Source organism: Microtus ochrogaster, unplaced genomic scaffold, assembly GCF_000317375.1.
Source record: "Microtus ochrogaster isolate Prairie Vole_2 unplaced genomic scaffold, MicOch1.0 UNK1, whole genome shotgun sequence".
Taxonomy (NCBI): domain Eukaryota; kingdom Metazoa; phylum Chordata; class Mammalia; order Rodentia; family Cricetidae; genus Microtus; species Microtus ochrogaster.
In genome coordinates, this window is record NW_004949099.1 from 41,665,442 (window position 1) to 41,679,486 (window position 14,045).

The 14,045-nt window shown below is 40.5% G+C and overlaps 2 protein-coding genes across 2 annotated transcripts in view; both read right to left on the bottom strand.

The window, feature by feature from the left end:
• The window catches only part of LOC101986698 (ovostatin homolog), a 44,001-nt gene that overhangs the window by 15,620 nt on the left and 14,336 nt on the right, over positions 1–14,045 (bottom strand). The window contains exons 16-22 of the mRNA XM_005365294.2: positions 10,626–10,796; positions 9,920–10,061; positions 8,148–8,250; positions 7,476–7,704; positions 5,849–5,978; positions 3,217–3,335; positions 1,064–1,115 (exon numbers count right to left, since the gene is read on the bottom strand). Of these exons, the coding sequence (XP_005365351.1) occupies positions 1,064–1,115; positions 3,217–3,335; positions 5,849–5,978; positions 7,476–7,704; positions 8,148–8,250; positions 9,920–10,061; positions 10,626–10,796 (946 nt within the window). The remainder of the gene's footprint in view (positions 1–1,063; positions 1,116–3,216; positions 3,336–5,848; positions 5,979–7,475; positions 7,705–8,147; positions 8,251–9,919; positions 10,062–10,625; positions 10,797–14,045) is intronic.
• Positions 3,597–4,174, bottom strand: LOC101986412 (mitochondrial pyruvate carrier-like protein). Its single transcript, XM_005365293.2, has one exon. It carries the CDS (start codon positions 4,108–4,110, stop codon positions 3,757–3,759), a length of 354 nt encoding a protein of 117 aa, XP_005365350.1. The 5' UTR covers positions 4,111–4,174; the 3' UTR covers positions 3,597–3,756.

Consider the following 14,045-nt stretch of genomic DNA (forward strand, 5'->3'; position numbering starts at 1 on the left):
TTTGAGCTAGTTTAGAACAGCAAAACATCTAGAAAAAATGCATACTTTGTCTTAAACAATGGTCTCCATTTTCTATCAGTTCAGTACTTAAACTGTTTATGGATAAAATGAAAGATATAAGACTCAGCTCGTAGAAGGAATGCTTAAAGACAGAGTAGACATTAAAATCAGATTTTCACTAACCAGCTAAAATGATACTCATGATGGCCACAAATAAGGTAACTGAGGGCCAGTAATGAATTTACAGATGATTTCGTACCAAGAATATAAAAGTAACCACTGTGCTAGTAAAAGTCCATTGATCAAGACCATGAGACCATCATAATAATCCAGATGGAGACTAATCTTATCAGACTAACAAGTAAATGTCACTCAGTAATGCACATTTGGTTGGCTAAAAATTATCTATCAATGAAGATGAAATGTAGGCCCATATTTCTATATGACATGGCAGCCAAGCCATCAAGCCATAGGCCACACCTGAGATGGGTCACATATCCTGCCAGGCAGGCTGTCCCTAACCTAACAAAAGGTCAGGATGTTTTGCTCCTTTCTTTGTAATTTGGAGGATGCCTTATAGAGATGCTGATTCAAGCCTATGTGACAGCTAGCATACAGAGCAGACAGGTAGTTGTGGACGTGAGGAAAAGCCATTCACCTGGTTACCTAGGAGACAGAATGCTAAAGTATTTCCCCTAAATTAAGTTTTGGTATAAAGGCTGTTTGGAGAATAAACGAGAAAAAAATTTTCAGGATGTGAATTCAGGATATCATGAAGGATCTCTGAGAATTTCCCTCCCAATGAAACCATGTGAGTAGTGTCTTTATTCCCATCTCCTCCACGATGGTCCAGAGAGAGATAGTTTATGTTGCAGTCTGGTAGAGAAATAATTTATGGTCCAGGCTAGCACCAGACCCCAACAATAAAACATGAAATAAAGTACACCCCGAAGAGAAACTTATAATGCATCCAGATGCTAAGTGGGTTCTTGACTTGTGGCTTGTGCACAGGCTGAGGAGGTAAACCTGCTGTGCTCTAGGACCACTTGGAGAGCCCTCTTACCTTCTGTGCAGATAAGGAAACTCTGGCTTGTTTCTTTTTCAATACCTTCAGGCTGTTAGACAGTAAACAAAAACAAGAACAGGATAATAAGTTGAACCACTTTTAGCTGAAGGAAAGGAGACCAAACATCAGTTCCCAGAGGCATGACTGGCTCAGGGTTGTCCCTGACCTTATTATGTGAAAGTTTATGGACAGTACCAACACCCCTCTAGACCCGCTACTCCCATAGGTTGTGCAAAGATAACCCCGTGTCACTGAATGACACTTTCAACTGCTCTGTTGATTTTTTTTGAGGATAAAAGGAACTGCTCATAAACATAGAGACAATGGTTTCATCTCTTGGACTTCAGGATCAGTTAATAAGAAGGTTGGAGAATTAATAAATGGGACCTCCTGAAACTGAAAAGCTTCTGTAAAGCAAAGGATATGGTCAACAAGACAAAATGACAGTCTACAGAATGGGAAAAGATCTTCACTAACCCCACATCAGATAGAGGTCTGATCTCCAAAATATACAAAGAACTCAAGAAATTGGTCATCAAAAGAACACATAATCCAATAAAAAAATGGAGTACACACCTAAACAGAGAACTCTCAACAGAGGAATCTAAAATGGCTGAAAGACACTTAAGGAAATGCTCAGCATCCTTAGTCATTAGAGAGATGCAAATCAAAACAACTCTGAGATTCCATCTTACACCTATAAGAATGGCCAAGATCAGCAGGGCGACCGTAGCGCACGCCTTTAATCCCAGCACTCGGGAGGCAGAGGCAGGCGGATCTCTGTGAGTTCGAGACCAGTCTGGTCTACAGAGCTAGTTCCAGGACAGGCTCCAAAAACCACAGAGAAACCCTGTCTTGAAAAACCAAAAAAAAAAAATGGCCAAGATCAAAAACACTGATGACAACTTATGTTGGAGAGGCTGTCCGGTAAAGGGAACACTTCTGTATTGCTGGTGGGAATGCAAGCTGGTATATTGGATGTCAGCTCCTTTGGATGTCAGTGTGGCGATTTCTCAGAAAATTAGGAAACAACCTTCCTCATGACCCAGTAATACCACTTTGGGGGTATATATCCAAAGGATGCTCAATTGTGCCACAAGGATATGTGTTTGACTATGTCCATAGCAGCATTGTTTGTCATAGCCAGAACCTGGAAACAACCTAAATGCCCCTCAACCGAAGAATGGATAAGGAAAATGGTGTACATTTACACAATGGAATACTACACAGCAGAAAAAAATAATGGCATCTTGAATTTTGCAGGCAAATGGATGGAGCTAGAAAACATCATTTTGAGTGCGGTAACCCAAACCCAGAAAGACAATTATCACATGTACTCACTTATAAGTTGTTTTTAAACATAAAGCAAAGGAAACCAGCCCACAAATCACTATCCCAGGGAACCTAGACAAAAATGAGAACCCTGCCGGGTGGTGGTGGCACACACCTTTAATCCCAGCACTCGGGAGGCAGAGGCAGGCAGATCTCTGTGAGTTCGAGGCCAGCCTGATCTACAATAGCTAGTTCCAGGACAGGAACCAAAAAAGCTACGGAGAAACCCTGTCTTGAAAAAATCCAAAAAACAAAAACAAAAACAAAAAAAAAAAAAACAAAAAAAAAAATGAGAACCCTGAGAGAGACATACATAGATCTAGTCTACATGGGTAGTAGAAAAAGAGACGACCTCCTGCGTCAATTGGGAGCATGAGGACCTTGCGGGAGGGTTGAAGTAGGGAGAGGAGAGGCAGGGAGGGGAGCAGAGAGAAATGTAGAGCTCAATAAAAATCAATTAAAAAAAAAGAGGGTTGGGGAGAAGATCTAAAGGCTGCTTCACATCAAGAAGGGAGACAAGAAACCACAAAGCAGGTTTCAAGGGTCCTCACCATCCTTGGTGAGGCTCGGTTGGTTGATTGGCAGATGCTGGGAATAGAACCTAGGGTCTCGCACAGCTAGGCAAGTCTTTTCCCACTGAGCCATACACTCAGTGAAGGCCGAGGTGTTGGCTTAAGAAAGGATGGACGTATAATACTATAATTTGTTCAAAGCAAAAGTAACTTTGGTCAATTAAGCAATTTCAAAAAGAATGTCCCAGTTAATCTCTTAGACTCTGTTTCCCATCTTGGAGAACTTGGTATTTCATAGGTACATACCTCTACCAGTAAGCCTTTGACGACCGTGTCTTTCCAGTTGACATCTTGCTGCTTGCTGGCATCATTTGGGCAGGCACTACTTTGTTTGGATGTAGCCACTACAGTAATATTCACTTTACCTGGAAAATATTGACAAGAATAAGATAAAGAATACTGACATCTTCTCCAATGGGAGATGCTTCAAGTTTATCAATCATCTTGAATAGGATGAACCAAACTCTTATAATCTCACAACAGTTTAGACTACCAGCTTCTTCTCCTGCCTGGAGAGAAGGCAATATGTCTTTCTTGTTCTACATATTTCAAGATTCTCTGTAGTAAGTTACTCATTTATTCCCTTAGAATTTACAAAGTATTTTTTTTCCAATCTGATGCCTTTTTAATTAACCAAATTGCAGGTTTTTATTTAAATCGGGTTTGCACTGTTTTAGGGTCCAAACCAAAGTTTTCCTTGGCCTTTCTTTAGGAGGAATAGAGTCCAGGGTTTGCAAGCCGCAAAGTCCGGGTCAGGCTACCCCTCCCATCCCCCAGTCACCAAGTTTATTTGGCCGGAGGGTTTCTGGCCTTGACCCCACCACCGTAGTGGTGCATCACGTAACGGCTGGCCTGCATGCTCTGGGCCACCACGTTGGTGAAATGGCACGCCATTAGCAGGTAATTTCGAGGCTGGACCCGGTAGGCAAAGCGCATGAAAGCCATGGAGTAGAACATGAGCGCCGTCGTCATGCGGCCGCTGATGATGTCGGGAGGAGCCTTCATATCCTTGAAGGCGGCCAACGGAAGGCCCCAGTTGGCCACAGGACCCCAGAAGTGGGTGCTGGTTATGTAATCCCGGAACTCCTTGGTCTTCACATAATCTCCAGTTTTCCGTACTAGCGCTGCGAGCCCCGACATGGTCGCCCCAGTGGGAGGAGCGGTAACGGCCAAGATGCCAGCCAACAATGGAACACCAAACGCCGACCTCGCAACGACCCTGACGCAGCAACAGCCAACGGCCAACTTAACAAAGTTTTAAGAAAGATAACATTCTGTGAACCTGTGCTAACACCTTGAGATTGGACAATCAATATAACATTAGATATCTGGGGCTTCTCTTCCTTCCTTCCTTCCTTTTTTTTGGAGATAGGGTCTCACCATGTAGTCCTGGCTGACCTGGAGCTCCTTACATAGACCGAGCCTAGAATTCACAAGAGATCTACCCACCTCTTCCTCCCGAGGGTTGGGACTAAAGGCGTGCACCACCCTTCCTGGTAGTAATCAGGGTTTCTAATGTTTCCCAGGATCAAAGAAAAATGCCACCACACCTAGCAATTGCTGCTTCTAATGTTTTCTAAGACCAAAGAAAACCAGTAAGATCTAATACAGCACAAAGGCCACCAGATTTAAACTGAGTGCTGGCAAGAAATCTGTCGATTTAATTTCTGTGGTATCACAGTATGCAATCAAAACTGATTTCCAGTATCCTTGTTTATAGAGAGGAGGATTGGGAAAGCTTATAAGACTTAACATCGCTTGTATGCTGTAGACATAACCGACATATTGTTTCTCTGTCTTTGTGTGAATTTTGCACATTTCTTTCTGTGCTTTGCACAGCCCTTGAGCATCACCAAGACATAGTGTGTGAAGTATTCTGTCTCCCTTTCCGGAGTGAGATATTTGAAGATCTTACATAGTATAAGGATTAATAAGTTTAAATCTAATAGAAAAAAGGTCTGAGGTGAATCAATATCACAGATGAATCAAAAACATATTCTCTCCTGATGTAATAAAACAATAAATACAAGACATGGAATAAAAGAGTTTTAATGACATAATTTAAAAAAGATTTTCTCAAACTAAGAATCATCTACATTTCGCAGTTTTAGTTCACTAAACCTTTTAACTTTTCCTTCTCTGGTATCATCAGCAAGAAACTTCTGCAGACACTTTTCTAAACTTCCCGACACTACAGCAAAGTTCTCAGTATTCGATCCAATGGTTGGGTTTATTGTATCTGGTGAGCTATTACATTTAGTTTAGAAAAATCCCAGTGACTCTCATAATTGATGGTTTTGTCTGAGGAGAAATTTTTGTAAAAGTGGCATTTTATGTGAATGTTGGGTAAAGCAGCAAATGCCAGAATCACAGTAGCATTGGAGAGCTCTGGTTTTTATTTGGGATATGTAATGTGGACTTGATAAATCATACACATTAGCGTTTGTGCCATATTTTAATCTTATTAAATTTTTTGTGTGAATGAATGGGGTTTTGTTCCGCAGAGTACTAAGTAGGTTATAGGGCTGGAGAGAGGGCTCAGTGTTGGAGCACTTGCTGCTCTTGCAGAAGGCCTGGGTTTGTTCCAGAACTCACATAAGACAACTCATAACCATTGAGTTCCAAAGGCATACCCTGTCCTCAATTCCCCAGGCACTGCACGCACGTGGTGCACATACATACATGCAGACACATACATACATGCAGAAAATAAAATACCTTTAAACAAGGAAATTATAAGAATTTTGAATATAGAGAAATGAATAAAGGAAATTAAAAAAATATGATGCTGAAGAAAAAAATCATGTTTCTTCAGAAAATCTAAGAAAAGCAGAGGTTGATAAGGATCTGGGTCAATCCGCAAAAGATTGCTGCTTACCCAGTGTCTTTGGTACAATGGTCCAGACATAAGTTTTTCGTTCTCCAGCCTGGAGAACATCACTGCCGTTGTTACTCAGGGTGTTGCTATTTGCTTCATAATACTCAGATGCTTCTAACTGAACAGAAATCTAAAAACAGAACAATGGCCATGGAGTAACCCTTTAAATTCTCTCACCTTTGCTTGAAATTCTACAGTTTATCACACAACGATTTCTTCAATGTCTCCCGAGAACTTGGCATTTTTCATCTTAAGAAGATTTTCTTATTTTAACTTAGCAAAATGAAAAGAAGCCCAAGGACTCATTCACAAGTTCACAAAATAGTAGAGTGTGTATCATCACAAAATGACATCCTCGATTAAGCAACAAGGAAACACATTGCAATTTATAAGCAATTTATAACAATTATCCCTTGCTCGAAACAATACTTTCTCATTTTTGGCATTAGCTAATTACAAGTATTTGGCATATGTTATTTAATTGACTCTTATTTTTCATCTTTATTATATGTGTTAAATTCATCTACTCTGAAAAACATCCCATTACATGATTACACCAGAGCTTCTTATTAATTTTCTTGATAAAGAATATTTGTGTAGCTTTATACTTAGGATTATTTAAAAAAAAAACCTGATGTAACAAAATTTCTTGTAGCTGTCTCTTTATTTGCACATGCAAATGGTTCTCCAGGAAATAAATTAAGAAGGCAGTAACTGTTTTGCCTATCATCAGCTGAACTTGATAATGCTATGTTGCTTCCCAGCTAGCTGTATTTTTTATTCTTGCTACTTAGCTTTTATTTTTTAATTTTATATACCCTGACGAGAAAGGACACTTAACTGTGCCTCTACCTGAATTTCTTTAAATAATAAGTGAGACCGATTTGCTTTCTCTTTGCTCACAGATTGTTGGACTTACCATTCTGTTAAGAATCTAGATTAACCTTTGGCTTTTCATTTAAACATTGTCATTTCCATTGATTTGTGAGAATTTCTTAGTTACCTGCATGTTTATTATGTACAACTTCTTTATAACTACATTTCCAGTATAGAAAATAAGTTCTTAATGGATTCAAATAATTCATTGTTTAAATGCCAAATAAAGATAAATCAAACTTTTACTTTAAGGATTCTCATGCTATTTTTGTTTGAAATTTTATACATTCATTCAATGCAAGAAAAAAACAAAAAACAAAAAAAAATGACATCCTCACTAAAATTTCAAGTCATTGTTGTGATGCAAAACAATTATTTCTGGGGCTGTAGAGGTCACCCAGCAGTCAAGGGCACTTGCTACTCCTCAAGAGGAGCTGGATCCAGTTCTTAGCATCTATGAGGCAGCTCACCGCAGCCAATAACGTCAACTCAAGGGGCTCTGATGTTTTTTTCTGACCTCTGTGGGCACCAGAAATGCACATGGTTCACGTGCATACATGTAGACCACACAATCATACTCAGAAAATAAAATTAAAACTGTAAATAATGATTCCTAAAGATTATGGAAAGAAATGACTTCCTTATAGTACAATTTTTTATTTGTAAATAGACTATGGTGATATTTAACGAAAAGACTAGTGAATAATTTAGCTGGCTGGATTTTTGTTTCCGGATCAAGGGGGTGACTTACCTCTACACACGTGCTCAGGTAGCTGAAGACACTGACAGCCACGTCACTCTGCTCATTCCGAACGACAGAGAAGGGTGAGGCAATTTCAACGAAGAAGGGCTGGGAACTCTGTAGATACGCTTTGGGTGAGATGCCAAACCCAGCTTCACCATTCACACAGAAGGCGCTGGCCTCCCATTGGGTTATAGTATCGGGAACAAGGTATGGGACATTTGCTGAACCGGAGGAACTGAAAAGACAAGCTGTGGGTGACCTATGTCCTCTAAATGGGAACCCAAGTTTAGGCAGAACACGCACAAACGCAGTGACTTCAGGAGTTAGGTAAGGCATTGTTACAGATCCCTGTAGAAGCGAACCTTAGAAATGCCATATTTCTATAAACATCTTTTTTAAAGAACTGAGGTAGCATATATACCTACCTGCATGAAATTTATAGGAGTGAAGGTTTGGTGGAAAAGTAAAGTTTTACAGAACAAATAAGCAAACAAATCATCAAACATTCATGATCAGGATGTACAAGTGAATGATTTTTTTTTTTACGAATACTTTATTACTTTATTGCCCAGGAATAAAAGTTAACAAATCAAAAGAAGAAAAATAGATATGGAGATATACAGGGAAGAAATCTGTTTTTGAAAAAACCCCAAGAAGTAGCAGAAAAGTAAAACTCACTCCACACTGATGAGGTCCCATATCCAGGTCTTGGGGAAGTGCGTCCTGACTGTCTCTTTGATGGCCTGTTCTGCCTGGTTGATGCCATCTGCGACGTCATGAACTAAAATGAGAAGGGAGGAGGGCAAAGAAACGTTCCATGTAAAAATAGCAAAAGTACGTGCTGTGCTTCAGTGCCACAGGCTTCACTAAGCTCTGCGTGTGTGTGTGTGTGTGTGTGTGTATGTGTGCATATGTGCATTTGTGCACGTGTGCTTGTGTACGCGTGTGTGCATTAGTGCATGTGTATTCATTCGTGCATGTGTTAGAGTTTTGTTTTTGTGTGTGTGTGTGTGTGTGTGTGTGTGTGTGTGTGTGTGTGTGAGTGATGTATGACCCTCTGTGAAGGTACTAGCGGACAGGTTGACTTCCTCACTTGCTTTTCCGTCTTGATTTCTGAGGTAGGGTCTCACTGAACTTGCACCTCGAGTCAGCTAGACTAGTGGGTCACTAACCCCTGTAGACTACCCGTCTCTGCTCCTGAGCACTAGGGTGACAGATGTGCACTGAAATGCCTGGCGTTTATGTGGGTGCTAGGGATGTGAACTCAGGTCCTCACGACTGCACAGCAAACAATTTACCCACTGAACCATCTTCCAGGCCCTTGAGTTGAGCTCTTGACTATATTGGGCCTAGTATGTCTTAGCATGAAGTGATACAGAAATTCGCTTCTAGGGCTTAACACTGATAAATTCAAATCTCAATCTGGGTGTCACGATTTTGATGCTCAAATTTCTGTTTGTTTAAAAGTTACTACAAATAGGGCTGGAGAGATGGCTCAGTGGTTAAGAGCACTGACTGCTGCTCTTCCAGAGGTCCTGAGTTCAATTCCCAGCAACCACATGGTGACTCATAACCATCTGTAATGAGATCTGGCGCCCTCTTCTGGCATGCGGGCATACATGGAGGCAGAATGTTGTATACATAAAAAATAAATATAATCTTTTAAAAATAAGAATACAAAAAGCCTTTAAAAAAGTTACAACAAATAAACAACAAATCACCTGCAGCCAAATCTGGATAAATTAAATCTCTGCCCTGACTCTTGGCTGACACCCTAGTACCTGCCAACTTTGCCCACTGATACTATTCTTGCTGAAGTTTTCAGTGGCGTTACTATTTCTAATTCTCCAGAACACTGTCCTTTACAGGAGTGGCTTGTAGTCTGCGTAGGATGCATTTCGTCAGTGTTTCTGCATGAAAATTATAACTATGGTGCTGGGCATGGTGGTGTATGCTTGCAAACTCCAGGATTTGAGAGGTGGAGTCAGGAGAAACAGAAGTTTAAGGTTGCCCTTGACTACATAACAAGTTTAAGGCCAGCCTGTGCTATGTGAGACCCTTTCTCAATATAAACAAGCAAGTCTCATTGAATTGTCTTACACCATGCTGGGTTGCTGCCTACATTATCCTGTATAGTTTTCCTCACATCTGTTTTGAGGCCAGTCTGGGCTACAGACAAGGACCCTATCTTAAGAAGCAAACAAAAATGTAGAAAGATAATGAAAGACAGAAACCAAAACCTGGACTTCTTCCTGTATCAGAAGCTACTTAGTTCTCATGGCCAAAACTATTTCTAGCCTGTCTCGTTGAACTGTAGGAATTCTAGTTCTTGCTCCACATCATCATCAACCATCTGTAAGACCTGCGTTTGACATGCCTTTGTCTTACATACACCCAGCCCAAAGAATTCTGCTGACTGATACTCCAGCAGGAGGTTCTGGACTACCCACAGGCAGAAGCAGCTGGAGCGCCGAACATCATCATCCGTCCTTCTGGGCTATCAAACGACCTCAGTAAGTGTAGGTTTTCCTGGGATGCACACACCTCCGGTTTCCGGTACCGGAAGTTAGTAAAGACTTTCAGACCCATGTCCTTTCAGAGAGAGAAACAAAAAGTTATACATTCCTTTCCTGAGAAAACCATGAAAGGTCTACAGTCACACTAAACAGACAATAAATATAACATTTTCTGTGTTAGCCATGATCCAGTACCATAGAAATCAAGTCTCCTTATTCGACTGACAGAAAAATTCACAATTAGGAAGAAAAGCAGTCATCACTATATTTTTATTATTATGCTAATATTTTCATGTTTTCCCATGTATGCTTAAGGGAAAACAAGAAATCAGCACCACTATTGTCTTAACAGCAAACACGCATGCCCACATGCATGTCTACACACAGTGTACATGGTAAACAGCAGACGGGGACTTGAGCTAAAGGCTGTCTGACTCAGTACCCTCTTCTAAACCACTGTGACTCTGATCATAAAGCTCTTGCTTGACCCCTGAGCATATGGAGCTGACAGTCTCTGTTTATGTGGAGTACAGACTGCAAGTTATCTTCTTGGTTTAACAGAAGAGAGACATAGATGGGGGGGATCAGTACCACTAAACCTACAACAGGGAATGTTTTCGAGACTCATTTGTGCCCTTACCCTGAGAAGACTGGCAATGTCTCCATCCCAAGCATTGCTTGCAGGTGTATAATACAGTCCATTGTGGAACAAATCCGTCTGAGGGATGCATGGGTCTACTGTAGCATCATCCAGGTTGAAACCATGGTAGAAATAACCATATTGTTGGATATTCGGGAGCAGGCTGTATACCTAGGACAGGAAGATATGGTCTTTGGTGACTGTAAGCCCTCCTTGCAAAATTATAAGATTGGAAATTTTTGTGTCATAACTGTTTATTTCTGAGTCAACTTTCCAAAAAGTCAAAGGAGGAGACCAATTTTGTTTTATGTAGTCAACTTTATTGGTAAACTTTTCGGGCTGAAAGTGCAGGATTCAGGATTAGCAAAGAGGAAAAAGGTCACGGAGAACACTCGGTTGTTTCAAAGTCTAGCACACAGACAACGGCCTGAAGTTAATAGTAAGTTTTCAGACCGGAGGGTGATGTCAGCTGCTTGAATCTAAGTATTAACATAGTAACCTCCCAGATAAAATACAGCACCAAGTAATAAACAAAGAGTCCAAGTACTTTATACAATTGAAGGAAAATGTTCTTGTGAAGCCCAGGGCTATGTGCAGTGAATGTGCACCCATAAAAAACGCCAACAAGGAGTGAGGTCAAAGACTTGTGCTTTCGCCATTACAAGGGAAACTGACTGTTGCTGTAGCCTTCTAGTCATTGGTAGAACTATGCAAGACATGTTCTCAAAGACTGCAAAAAAAAAATGAGGGTATGTGAAGCTGAAGGAAAGCTCAAGAAACTACATGCACAAAGGGAGAATGACCCAAAGAAATGAGAAGAAACACACACCAAATTAGTCCCAGATAAAAATACTCCAGCCGCTCGTGTCAGAGTATGAACCATCTTCCCTGGACACGACAGCTCCCAGGGAAGGGCCTGAGAGGCAGGGGCAGCTTCCTCTCACTGAAATGCATGACTCACGTAGGTGGCAGCTATCAGGGGGTATAACTGATGGGCAGGGTGGTGTGAGCAGGGGAGAGGACTGACCCTTGGAGGTGGTGCTTGAGCAGGGGAGGATGTGACAGGAGAGGACACACTGCAGCTAATGGAACTGCTCAGCCCTAACAATTAACTGAGAAAGAAAAGCATTCCTTAAATATTTCATAATAAAGGAAATATTCCCTAATTGGCATGAAAGCTACCTAAAACTACTTAAAAAGATTATGAATCAGAAATTAAACAAAGGAAGGATAAAAATGGGTGAAACCAAGGGAGAAATAATTGAGAATGAACTCAGAAATCACAAAAATATCAGAAATGAACTCTAAAGACTAAAGACCCCAAGAAAAATTGACTGACAGAAACCATCCATTGCTTATTTGCTTCTTGTTTTCTGAGGCCAGATCATGCGACTTTTCCCTCCTGAGTCTCCTGTGTCTGTCTCCCAAGTAAAGAGGCTACAGATGTGCACACCACGGCCAGCACACCAAGCTTACAGAAGAGAAACATAGAAAACAAGAGAAAAAAAGAAAGAACCAAAGCAGGTCACAGGCAAACATGAGAGTTTGAGAGCATGTGAAAAACAGCTAACACATGAATGAAAAATTTCAAGACAGGGAAGAAATAAAAAAAAACTTAAATTTTAATTTATAATTCAGGGTCAGCTTTGGATTCCCCCCCCCACACACACAATAAATCCTAAGTGACATTTTACTAAAATGTTTAGTTTAAATATAAAGGGGTAAAAACCCTCCAAGGCCTCCAGGGAAGAAGATCAAATAACCTACCATGGAAAATAAGTTCACCTGACAGCACAATTCCTTAAAATAATGTTCACAGCGAGGTAGAGGGGAGCAGGGTTCTCAAGAAATTGAAAGAAAAGCACATGGTCACTTAACCCATCTTTCATGGATCAAGGTATTGTTCTTTATTATTAAAAGGTTACATTTGCTGTTTGCTTTGTTTTTTCAGACAGGTCTCATGTCTCATTGGCCGTCATTTCCTGATCCTCCTGCCTCCACCTTCCAAGTGGTGAGGTCATAGGGGTCTACCACCATGCCCAGGCTTCTAAGTCAAGGCTTTAGGAAAATGCCTCTGGGAGGAAAGTGTCATGGAAACCATGTGCCCTTCTGAGGAAGCCAGCAGAGGAAACAATTCAGGTAACCAAAAGATGGCTTGGAAACCGGGATAGCTCAGGGAATAAGGGGGAAACACAAGTGTAAGCATGATGTGCTCTCCAAGGAAGGAAAGACGCAACTTTTATACACACACATATATGTATACATACATATATACATACACACATGTAATCAGATTTAATAGCTATAACGTAAGTTAAAAACAGGAACTACATCTTCTTAGCATGCATAAACATTTCAAAACCCACATCTGAGCACATCAGCACACCAGAGGGCTTTATAAAATAGAAATATCACTGACCATAAAGCAGAATAACCCAAAATAACTGAGTAAACCACGACAAACTGTCTTTTAATAGAATTACAAAAGTCTCAGTATGTGAATTTTTGGCATAAAGGGGTAACTTCAAACAGAAAAAAAAAATTCAGAAAAACAGAAATGTGTAGCAATCACTACACATTGGCGTCTACGGGGGAGTGTGAAGGCGGGAGCAGGGCTAGGAACAGAGTTTAGTGACAAAGTCCTTGCTTTGCACACATGAGTCCTGGCTCCAATCCCACCACCACAGCAAACAACAGACAGCCAATGATATCAGAGAAAAATGCCAAGACCTCTAACCTGTTTAACTACATTAATTTGTGATAGATTTTTAAAATACTATTAAAAACAGCAATGACAAAATGTAAAAATAATGGGGCAGAGCATCAAACCCAAACCAAGCAAACCCCCATAAAAACTTTAAATTCAGTTGATAACTCAACAAAAAAATAAATAAGGGAAAAAGTATAAGTATAAAAATATAATAAAACATAAAGAAACATAACTGTTGACACAGAGAGCACAGCTCTTAGGTCAGAAGGACTTCCTTAATTTTCAACAAAATGAATTTGGAAATTTCCATGAAATTCTTACTCTAGGGTTGGGAGAGATGGTTCAGTAGTTAGGAGCACTGGCTGTGCCTCAGAGAACCTGTGTCAGATTTCCAGCATGCAGAGATGTATATGCAGACAACATATTCATACAATAAAATAATAAATATTTTTATCTTAATCGCTTAAGAAATGAGGCAAACTAGTACCAACCGAGAGACAATATTTAAATGGGACAACTTTTATAAAATGAACATAGAAAGTTGTCGAGAGACTGTCATACATGAGCCAGAAGGAGCTCATGTTCCTGTGGTTTCTACTAAGGCAAGAACAAGGGAAGGATGCTGCTGTTGTCAGGATGTCATACTGTGCTGGAATCAGGCAGGAGGCGTGGGATGAGAGGGAAGAAAGGGAGGGAGAGAGGGAGGGAGG